At 35.9% G+C, this 12,278-nt stretch overlaps 1 protein-coding gene across 1 annotated transcript in view; it reads right to left on the minus strand.

Moving 5' to 3' along the window:
* Positions 1-3,541: 3,541 nt before the first annotated feature.
* The window catches only part of SUPT3H (SPT3 homolog, SAGA and STAGA complex component), a 541,480-nt gene continuing 532,743 nt past the window's right edge, over positions 3,542-12,278 (minus strand). Inside the window, 1 exon segment of the mRNA XM_063724819.1 lies at positions 3,542-4,563. Coding sequence (XP_063580889.1) covers positions 4,522-4,563 — 42 coding nt within the window. The 3' untranslated portion in view covers positions 3,542-4,521.

Below are 12,278 nucleotides of genomic sequence, written 5' to 3' on the forward strand. Positions count from 1 at the left end.
CATGGATAAATACCTTGTATGAAAGTGTGAAACAGTAGCCTGTGTAAATAGAGCCTTCTGGGGAAATCTGGCCTTCAGAAAGGAGTGAAGCTTTGTATAAATGGATCTTTGAGGAATTTTTTCCCATAATTTGTATAGGGACTTTTAGTATATTCATTGATTATATACATTTATCTTAAGGCTTAAGACATTATTAAAAACTTGGCATGAGCCTATATAATTATATTCTATTGTACATGATATAATATTCTATTATATACATAATACTTGGCATTAGAGAAGGAATGTTAAGTTAAAATTTTCTTGCAATCAAATTTTCTGGTTCTGAGAAGTGCTTCTAGGTTCAAGGTCAGGCAGCAATTCTCTTTAATATGCTCTCAGAAATCTCTACTCCAGTACAGTCCACGTTGTGTAACAGTGGTCAACAGCATGAGCTTTGGGATCAAAGTGCTGGGTACAAAAGCCAGCGCTACCTTGGGTAATTCTGCATAAGACATTTAATCTCCTGTTCCTCAGTTTCCTCTCTCCTGCCTGTGGGCAACAGGGCATATGTGGTAGTGGGGCTGTGAGTATTAAATGAGATAAATCACACAAACTGCTTAGTACACAGGGTAGCACATGATGTGCTATAATTATTATGTTATAGCTTATTAAAATGCTGACACACTACATCATCATTTTTGATAGCAAGTAGAGTGTTACCTGGTATAAGTAAAACTATATTTTGATCATCTTGAGCCTTGCCTCCTTTTTTTTTTTCTGTCTTTACCCTCCTTTGAAAAAAATGAGAATAGTGAATATTCAGTGGTGATCAACAGAAAAGGGATCATGAACACAATGCTGTACAGATAATTACAGTGGCTCCCAACAATGAAATATGTATGCGGCGTTCTTGTGACTTTGCAGGAATTGATTGCTTTAAAATATGCTTCAATTGCCAAAACTTCCATGACTTATGACAGCTTGAATACTTACTATCTATCTTGCTCCGGAAAACAAATGCAAGTCTCGTCTCTTTCTTTAGGTACCATGGTATCAGTATCCGACTTACAACATTTGAGACTTACTTAAAGAGATAACGACTTTCTAATATTTGAGTTTTTAATGACATCTGGCCCTTATTTAACCATCACATTTACATCCAGTTCCTGCAGGCAAAGTTTTGTTGTTTAAGCTTGGCTAGATGCCCTCTGCAGAAAGCCTTTGCTTTAATGAACACAATTCCACAAAAACTGCTAGAGTTCCCTGTTCTGTTCCCACCCCTGCCACTGTACAACAATAGCATGTAACGTTTCATCTTGAGTTTCAAATAAGAAGGTAAAAATAAGAAACTATGTTGCTGGAGAATTAGCTTTATGTAGTGGCCATTGCTATGACATATTCAACTCGATGCCCTTAGATTATTTGCAGAGTGTTTATGTACTATGAAATGTTCGGCCAGAGCATACAGGAAACTGTAAAATATTTTATGAGATGTATACATGGTTGATGGTAGAATTTTAAATGTAGCCTGGAAAGGTTCTATCCAAATTCCAGGGGGGCAGATGACAGAATATGTTCTCTTTAGTGATTCAGTTTTACACAAGAGGTTATATGAACTGGAAAGCACTGCCTGATTTGAGAACTATGTAAAAAAATTCATAAAATTAAACTTTATAATTCTAAACAAGTAAACATGTTTTCTTTCAGACCAAGAATCACCAGTTATGTTTATTTGTCTTCTACATGGTAAAAGCATTAGACATGGCTTGCTTATTATTTTATAAAAACAAAGAACAGCAATAAATGAATCCCCAGATACAGGAATTATATACACCATTTAAAAAATATTTGTGCTTCTGATGGTTTTCAAATAAAAAGTCTTGGTTTTAAAATTGAAACAGTATTTTTGAATCACAACTATTACAATATAAGAAGGCAGGAAAGCTAATGACATAACCTCTAAATGGCATGTTCAGAAAGTTATACTTCCAAATTAGGTGAAGGGAGAAATATTTCTACTTTCTTTACCCTTAAATCTAGGCAGCAGTATCAAGAGAGGCTATTTATTTATTGGCTTATTTATTTTCAAATTCAGTCTCTAAAATACAAGGGACAAAAAATAGAAACTAGCTTTGTATATTTCCATTTGACTTAGAGTTAAGCCTGATGTGTAAGATAACAGACTGTTTACTTAATACCACAGTCACACTGAAGATTTTACTATATAACACCTATGCTTTAGGATGTATCCATAATTAGTACAGTTTTTAAATAAATTTACATTGTTGTCTAGGATAAATATGCCATAAAACCCCAACATGTCTTAGTAATATTCTTATGCTAACCCAGTATGGTAGAAAATACTGTATAATACCGACTGAAAATTAGGGACCATCGATTCTCATCTCTGGTCTGTCACTACATTATTGAGTGATCTTAGGAAATTCACTTTCCCTCTCTAGGCCGTGGTTTTTTTCATTTGTAAGATAAGCAGCTGTTCTTAAGGATCTCTAAGACTATCTATCTTCTGCTCTAACATTATGATTATTGAGAAAATAATTTACTGAAGTTTTCTTAAACATTCCTTCTGTAAATTTTCTTTTATTTCTATAGTCACTGCTGAAGGAAATTTTATTTCACTTCAAATTTAGTATTGTGCAAAGAGTCAGAGAAAGAACCTAAGTATAAAAAATAGAAAAGGGAATTAAAAATATTGAGCAATTATGGGGACATGTAGGCTGGTTCAGGACAGACATAAATGACCTTGCTTTATTCTAAATTCAGCTTACTGGCTTATGATGAAAAATGAAAGGTTATTATATGAACTTACTGGGCAAAACCAGATTTTATAAATAATTACCTGTCAGACTGTTCAAGATAGACAAACATACGCCAGACCAACAAAAACACAGACTTGTCATATTTCTGAGAGAAATGTACGTTGAGTCTTCCTTCTCTGGGACTATAAGGAGATCAGGTAGAATAAAATGAAGGAAAAAAACCCAAACCCTATATTTTCTGCCTTGTGCATACTTTAAACTGTATAATGTGGGAGAGAAGGAATTTTGATGTGAAAAATTATCCCCTGAAAATTTTATACCATCTATAAGCCTGCCAGATCAAAACTAAATACAATAAATGCTATCGTTTAAAAGTTAAGTTAGGATGTTTACTGCAAGCTTGTAATTTTCCATGATTACGGATGCCAAGGAAAATAAGAATGATAAAAAGAAGAGTTTAATTATACATTTTAACAAGCATAGATGGAACATTAAAATCCTTTGGGAATATTTTGATATTATATATCTGTGCTTTTTGTTTCTGAAATGCAAATTTTTTCTAAAAAGATTAACATAGAGCAGGTAAATGACAGTTAACAAATGTAAATAATGTGGCATAATCATATTAACTGAGACTCATAATTCTTTGGCCACAAGAAAAAGATCTTTCATATTTCTCATTTCTGTTTTTATTAATTCTTTCTTTAGAGTGTTTCAAGTGTGTGTAAAAACCATAAAAGTAAAATTATACAAAACTCCCACAGAATTAAAGAAATAACTTTCTTCTTTGCAACTGAAGTTTAATCAGGAACTGGACAATTACATCTGCTATATTTTGGTTTGTTCCAAGGAGTTACAGTTCCTCATTTACTGGAGAAAGTACAGATGCCAGAAGGGTAGCTCGGCTGCTAACAGCAAGAAATTACCCAGCCCACATTTCCAGTCTAGGTGTGGTAGTGCTTTGAAGGGAGGAAGCAAGAAATCACTCTGCTCCGCTTCTACTGATTCTGAATACTTGGCTTCTAAATGTGTATGGCATGTGCAGGAGTGGTGGATCTGGGGATTGGAGGAACAGGAAAAGGAGGGAAACGAAGATGGAGGAAGAGGTTCTGTGTGAGGAAAAACACACATGAAAGGCAGATGGCAGGAAGTTGGGAAGCAGGCATTGAAAATGACACATACTATAAGTGGAGTGAAGGGGAAAGAAGGTGGGAACAGGTGATTTATCAGGTCTGTTAGATCTTTGATTACTGTAATTTTATAAAATGGATAGCTGTCACTAAAATACATGTAGTCAACAAATGTTGGAAAGTAAAGTTGGTGGTGTAAGGGAAGGCAAAAACTCACTCACTGTCCTTTTAATTTTGTTTTCTTGTTCCAAACCTGGATTATAAAATGTATCAAATAAAACGCAGACAGAATACTGGACGGGGGCAACCACTGCTTTTAAGATATGTGAGCTGAGGGCAGTAAATCTACTCAAATTAAAATTTCAAAATTGTGTGATCTGCATTCTTGTCCACCTACAGACTATCCTAAACATCCTGCCATTAATTAGCTGAACAGCCCATCTAGTAAACAAGACCGATGGTTGAGGGGGGCTGGAAAAGAGGAGGAGTCAGCAAGTTGAAAGTCACAACAAACCAGCCCACTCCCTCAGATAAAAGAAAGGTAAATTTGTATTTTATTTTGTTCCCAAGAAATCACCTTAATATAACATTGCCTTTCCTGTTGTTGCAGGCACATCACAGTTGTCACATCAGCAGGCTAGAAAAGCCATCCCATTCCTGCGGTAGGCATTCTGTCAAAGAAAAAGAAATCTGCAATGAATTATCACATCAAGTCAAACAAGCAAAGGAGGCAAAAAGCAAGCAGAGCCCTCTTCCTGTTTTGTAGACTCTGCTGGCTACAATCTAATAGAATGCTTAATCTGAATATTTCTGGTGGCAAAACTATAGCAACCATTCTGTCTATTAAAAAGTCAGTGTGGTTAACAAGTGGTTAGTGATTCTATTTTTGGAAGTAGCAGATACACAAAATAAGACATCCCATTTTGTTAACTGATTGGGCTTGGTTAGGCCAAAGAGATGTATTGAATCTGTTTGTCTTTTATAAACATGTGTTCTCTATTCGATATGCTCAGGAATCACTTCTAACTAAGTATCTTAATAGTCTATAAATTACTGACTCATTACTGGCCCTTCCCGGGCCTAATTTATAGTCCGGGTGAAAAGCTATCGGAACAGACACTAATAGAGGCCTCTCCTCCTCCCTAAAATATGATGATCTCAAAGGAGTTCTGTATAGTTCTGCATACTGTAGACAGTATCAAAAATGCAAATCTTATATAATTTTATATACATACCTGTACATACAGATGTACACATGGATATGCATGGTGGGATAAAATACTCCCATAAAAGAAAATGGGAAAATGGATTCTAAGTGCAATAATTAATACATTTCAGTAAAGAAAGAAAAGCTGCATGCTTTTCATTCCAAGAGGCATATTTTGCATTTCAGTGTTGGGAGACCTGGAACACACAGGGTCTCTGTAACATCCTGAATCTCACCATAAGACCCAGAGTGGAGCAGAACTAAAATTCAGGACTTAGGAATAAAATTTCCCTTTCACTGGCACATTTTTAATCCCTTAAACTAGTAACAGTCACATCCAGAGAATTCATAAACTTCAATCAGGATGGAATTTTCCTACAATCTTTTCAGAAAAACAAAGAAAATCACAAAATTCAGGTTAGGGATTTTTTCCCCCTTAGGCTAATAACTCTGAAGCAGTTCTGGAGTCTGTATACTTCCAACCCAATGAATTAACCTTGAACAGCCACAGCCATATTTTAAGAAATACAGAATAACCTTTTACGATCAAGATAATGCTATGGAGGCAGTGAAATCTTCATCTTAAAAAATAATTAAACCACATTTATAATTATACTAAAAATGGAAAGTAGGCTTAACCCTTTTAGAAAGACTTCCATCAACATGAGGTGAAACAAATACAATTTTCTAGATAACCTTCTGTTAATCATAAAATTCAATTAACTTGAAAACCTTCTCTCCAAATATCCTGCTTAAGAAGATTTACTATGCTTGTCAGGCTTTGGCGCCCTGGCTGAAATTTCTTCGGTTAGTTATGCTGCTATGCAGTTCACTCCAGATTAGTGTATCAGGGATGACAAAACAGTGGCACATTCCAAGTGTCATTCCTCAGTGTTCTTTCTGTGAGCTTGTTCTTTACCATGGGGCTTTTTGTGTTGTAGAACACTTCTGGATTGAAGAAAACATTCTAACAAGGACTAGAAAATTCCAACTCTACTTCCTAAAATTGTGCGCTATAGAACAGTGTTAAGCGAATGCCTCAGAGAGCCACAAATAACTTGCAGGAATGCATAGGGTGTCTTCCCACAACCACAGGCAGTGGAGCCTCAGTCTGTGAAACAGCTCCTACCGCCATGGCTGCCTTACAGAGGCTTATGCCAAAGTAATACTCTTAGCTTCTTGACCCTGATATTTTAAATTTTACAACCACAGTGACAATCTTTAACATCATGCATTATTTAAAGCACAGGGATGGTTTTATATGGAGTTAAATGGACCTAGGAGTAAGGCTGCATTCCTTCTAAACATAAAGTGTTGAAGTGAGCCTTGCTTGAGAAAGGAGGTTTTGGCTTAGAGGGAGACTGAGTCTTAGCTGAGTTCACCTGAGAAATAACCAGGTTTTAATCTTTTCAGATGGGGCAATATAAAATAGTTCTTATTAGCATGGAAAAGGTCACTTTTGAAAGATCAATTCACCTTCACGGATGATTTATCACTGCTTTGCAAACAATTAAAAGATTACAGGCTTATTTAATAACACAGATCCTATGAGAAAACCAAAGTTTAGAGTTGACCCAAATTTCTGTGATGGGTTTTTCCTATTTGAATTCTAAAATAAAGAAGGAACAAACAAGCATGTGTAATTAGTGAAGAGCAATTTCAGTAAACATATTCCCTAGGGTCCTCTATTTTGAGTCACTGCTTTTTCCTTTTGATGTACAAAGGATGTACATTGTCTATGTAAGGCAATTATGGGAACGTCCCAATTTTGGCATGCTTTCCAGAGTAAGCAGCTTTACAGGAAGATGGATGAAGACAACTCATCTTCACGTCAACTGTAAATTTCTCTCTATTTGTGTTGCAAATGTTGAAACTAAATTTAAACATTGCTTGGTGTGAGGGCCTTCCAGAGGCCACATTCTCATGGAATACTTTGTATCCCTCTTACTTTCTTCTGTCAGACCCTATGAATGATTCCCAGTTCTGTATCTTTACAGACACTCCTAGTTAGTAAAATCCGGGCTTTGACCAGAAAGAGTCAAGACTTCCACCCACTACTGAAAACTATAGATTAATCAATAACACAATTAGACCTCCCCAACAAACTGGATCCTACATGCCTATATACTACTTAAGGGTCATTTCTGGTTTAATAAAGCTCTGTTCTCAACATCAGTTGCTCCTTTGTGAATTTGCTGAAAAGCTCAAACATTTTAGCATCTCTTAAAGTTCACAGCAAAGACAATACTTAATGTTTTTAAGGCCCAATTAGTTATAAAATTAGGAATTCATAGTTCCCAGTTTTAATTGAGGACCCAATTTTTGACATTCATTTATTCATACAGTGCCAAATTATGACCTGTGCCAGAATGTCAATCTACCTGGATAAGCAGATACAGATTTTACCTACTGCACTGGGCATTGGTGGGGTAATTAATTTCTAAGTGTGTACTTTTTAAAATGACTTTTTTTTTTTACTTCATATGGACAAGCTAGAGAAAACATTTAAATCCCATAGTGGTTTACTTCTGTTTTTTATGGGTTATCATAAATTGATACATCTTAAGGGATACAAATGAATATTAAAAAGCAAAAGATTAATATTTTTCTTAAGCAAAAGGGCACATGCTACAAAACTTATTTTGTAGTTCCAACTTAAATATTACTGTGTATTTTTGCCATTAGCCTAATTATTAAAACATTAACTATAAACACCAGTCTTTCTTCCAGTACAGACTTGTTTTATTCTATTACCTTTCCTGATTCTCTTCTGCTTTCTCAAATCTTAAATAAACTAGCGTAAGAATCTCACTGTAGTAAGTCCCAAACTCTCTTACAAATACTTTATTTCTCAAAGGCATAAGAAAGAGGTTTTGGTTCTATTGTCTGAATTCCTATAAATTTGCTTAATATGATTTCAGCAAATTTTTACTGAGTTCTTATTCTGTAAATCACTATGTGCTTGGTGGTACAACAGGACACTAAGATAAATAGACAGTCCCTGGCTTCACTAAACTTCCAGTTTCACATTCAAGTTTTAACCACCACAAGTAAAATGCACTGAGAGGTCATTCTCAAAGTGAGAAAGGAGGGAGAAAACAAAGCAGGCTTTTGTTTTTTTGCTTCTAATCACAATATTTAATTTGAACTTACACTTTAGAAAGGCATGAGATTTGTCTATTTCTCAAAGTAGGGAGGGGCAAAGATTAAAAAATGCTGAGATACATGGTTTTATGGTTTATGAAATATTTTCATGTCTGTATCTAATTTGAGCCTTACCACAATTAGTAAAAGAGTAGATTTTGGATTTAAAACCCAGGGCCTGTGTTCTTTTCATTATACTACATTGTCTTACAATAAACAAAACAAACCAGACAGTCCCCTGCCCCAATTCCACCCAGAGCACTGTAGATACACATATTCTCTTAGTCCTAACAAACTCAATTCTTGCTAAACATCACTTAAAGGGTAAATTACAATTTTATTTCAAATTTAAGCTAAATCAGCCAGGTATAATACTTCAGAGTACAGACATGGACCTTGAATCTAAATCATCTTCACTTTGGAGGCTTTCTCAACTACTGCTTATTTTCCAAACTAACTTTAAGAATAGTGTATAGTATAGAACATTGCACCCAAATCACTTGGGGAGCTTTAAAAGATACAGATGCTGTAGCTCCAGTTCTTCAAAGCCAGTGGGTCTGAGTGGAGTTTAGGCTTTGGAATGTTTTAGAAGTATCCCTGGTGCACAGTGAGAGCTGAGAACAGTGGTAAAATGGATGAGGAGACCATTAACAAGACCCAATAATGGTTTTGTCAATAAATGGAACATTTTCAGAATCTGTCGTGATTATGGAGTAAATATTTCCTAATGGAAATTCTAATTTTGGCATTTAGTAAATTTAACATGGAAGAGGCAGAAATTGAAGTTTTCAGACTGTGGCTTTTACCCACAGCAGATGGGTTACCTGTATCTCTCACTTTAGGTTATCTGTAGATTAGGCTTTCCTTTCCGCCCCCAAGATGCTGAGATGCCACTGTTAGGACCACAGTCTGTCTGACTGCCACAACATGTTTAATACTATAGTGAAAAAGGAATTTGGAAACTAAGCCTGCTAAACCAAGCTGAACAAACCCTTTACTAACATCTAGAATCAAGGAACAATATAACTTTGGAATTGGAAAGTATCTTTGTGAATTCCTCTGGCCCCATTCTTAATTTAACAGATGAAAAAACTAATGCCCAGAGAGAGTGACCCATCCACAGTCACATGGTTTTCGCCTAAGATTCCTGACTCAGTTTAGGGCTTGTTGCAGATGGTTCTGATTCTGCCCAGAGCTATGTGTTTAGCTTCCCCAGCCTTAATGGGGAAAACAGATGCAGGGAAAGAAACAGTTTTTTCTGGATAAAGAACAGCCCTTGGGAGCAGAATGAAAGTGAAGAAACTGGTGGAGTTGGGGAGCGGGGCGGTTAGGGGAGAGGGAAGGAAGGAACACAACTTAATTATGTCCGAAACAATATAGCTGAGCAGGTAGAGGTCAAGCCATTATAAGCTTTGAGTTCTACCTTGGGCTTTTCTGCTTTATGATTAGCCCTCCCCTGGAGAATCACTTAATTTTCCTGAGTGCCCAAAATAATAATTCTGATAAATGGACAAAGCATCAAAATAAGATATACAAAGCTGAAAGGTTCTGTGGCAAATGTATGCATCTTTAGGACCTTCAAGGGGTTGACACACCATGTGTTTTCATGGAAGTCTTACTATGGCTATGCTCGGTGTCTGATTTTGGGTTGAGCAAATAATATGGCCTGCGTGGAGCTGTTTGGAGTTGGCAAGTTTGGGTTAAATCCAGCAGTAAAAGGGATGATAAAAAGATTTGGAGCATACATTCACCCTCTCCCAAACTACTGTTAACTCCTGATTAAGTATAGAGTATAGATGCTTTTGTCTCTAGGATGATTTGTGGGCCACAGGAGCTGCCCTGTTACCAAGAGCCTGGGGTTTTCCAAATTCTTCACATCTTGGGATGTGAGGGCACAGAGGGCTGAGGTTGAAAGGGATGAAGATGGGCACAGAGGATTGAGGTTCTACGCTGGCTTTGCTTTGCTGGGAGAAAAAGGTAGGGAGGTAGTAGAATAAACTAGAAGCAACAGGCTTTCACTAACTCTTACTTATTAACTTACCCTAAATGTCTGGTTTATTGGAATACTCAGTTGAGCCACAGTTGGGTTGGTAGGTACATTTCTGAATTTCATGTATAAATGCTGTTTCGGTCAACTAAATTAGTCCCCCTCTCTGTCCCACCCCACTCCCAAGCTTTATAGTAAAAATCATTTGTGCTTCTAACAGGCCTTTTTCAATCTCTCTTCTGGTAGAAGAGAGACTATGCCAAGTTGTCTCAAACTTAGGTTGCTTCAAATTCAACTGCTCCCGTATGTCCGAATTCAGCCCTGGCCTCTGTGAGGTCATTAGATTCCGAGTCTAAGTCCTCTCTTTTGCCTAAGATTCAGCCCTGGTCTCTGTGAGGTCATTAGATTCCGAGTCTAAGCCCTCCATTTGCCTAAGATGACCGTGCTCTGAAAGACATATTGTTTTGCTTTAATACTATAAATCTTGGAAGTTCAGGAGTTTCATATGAAAGCTATGCAATCGCTTTTTAAAAGATAAAATATGCCCCTTTCTTTGCTGCCCTTGTGTCTGCGTGTGGGCAAGATATTCAATTATAATGAATAAAGCCGAATGGTGGTCTAAGACTCTTAAAATCAAAGTGGGAATCATGGCTGAATTTCATTAGCAAACATAAATACAAATAGGCACATCTTGTTTGCACCATGCCATGTGACTTTTCTCCTTTTGATAATTTCATTCTAACTCTGATATTTCAGAGGATCTAAATTAAACCATATGATGTATAGCACTGTATAACATGCAAAACTCATCATTAAACATTTTTCTTTTGTATACTTGCCCTATGTTATAAATATCCTGTCAGAAGCAGAGCCTTGATTTAACAACAGTGGAGGGAGCCCTGCCCTTTAAATAAGAGGTCTTCTCTGGCTGGCAGAATGGGAAAAAAACATAGTATTAACTCTCATTGTAGTCCATGTAACCCAGAGCCCATAAATCTTGAGGAACTTGTCATTTTATGCCTGATTTTCTCTTAACTCTATGCCAGTCTCTTCTTATTTTATTGAAAATACTAACATTGGACTTTTATAAATTCTCGAGTTATTACCAAGTTGTTTTGGCAGTCTGAATACAAAAATCTCTAGATTAAATTTAGTTATTAAAAATTACCATTCATAATTAATTGCCCAAGTCATTTCAAATTATGAGATATATTAAGACTTTTTTGTTGTTGAGCAAAATAATTAAGTGGCTAATAAATACAACATTGTATTTTAGGAAAAAAAGGTTTTTTGTAAATATTATCTTCAGCAATTTTATGAGACTATGTATAAATTCTTTCCATGACACTATATGCACTTACATACATCTATGTTTAATAATAATTTAACACCAATAATATTAAACTTGTCTTCAGCTACTTTTATATTAAAGACAATCAAAACAAATGTCTCAAATTATTCCAAGCTGCAAACGCATATAAGTAAACATTTTAGGTTCACATACTGTTACCAAAAATTAGAATCAATAGTAGGTTTGTAATAGATAACATCAAATACTCTTTTTTTTACAATCTTGGTTTTGTACTCATGTTACTCAATTGCATTTTCAAGGTCTTAGACAATACTGACACAAGATAAAAACAAAAAGAATGGCCAAAAAGTGCCAAATTGTCAGGAGTTAGTAACCCAAATAACAATTGTTTGGGGGCTCAGCTCTAACAACAGTTAATTCTTATTTCGCTTGAGTAACCTATAACCTCCAGAAGGAAGGGAACTTACTGTTCTATTTATTTCTGTATGTCTAAGGCATAACCCAATGCATGAAATAAATTAAATGCTTAATAAATAGTCATCTAATGAATGAATGAATTTGACTAGCAGGTAGCTTCTTTTCCTCTGGGCAATAATGGGAAATGCTGATGTGCTCATCATTAGAGCAGGGGCTGGGATAGTCTCAGTTCCTAAAAATTGGGCTTAGACCACACACTTACCATTTTGCAAGAGAACCATCAGCACCAGTTATTAAGAAAACTAAATTAGTGACCTTG

Source organism: Pongo abelii, chromosome 5, assembly GCF_028885655.2.
Source record: "Pongo abelii isolate AG06213 chromosome 5, NHGRI_mPonAbe1-v2.0_pri, whole genome shotgun sequence".
Lineage (NCBI taxonomy): Eukaryota > Metazoa > Chordata > Mammalia > Primates > Hominidae > Pongo > Pongo abelii.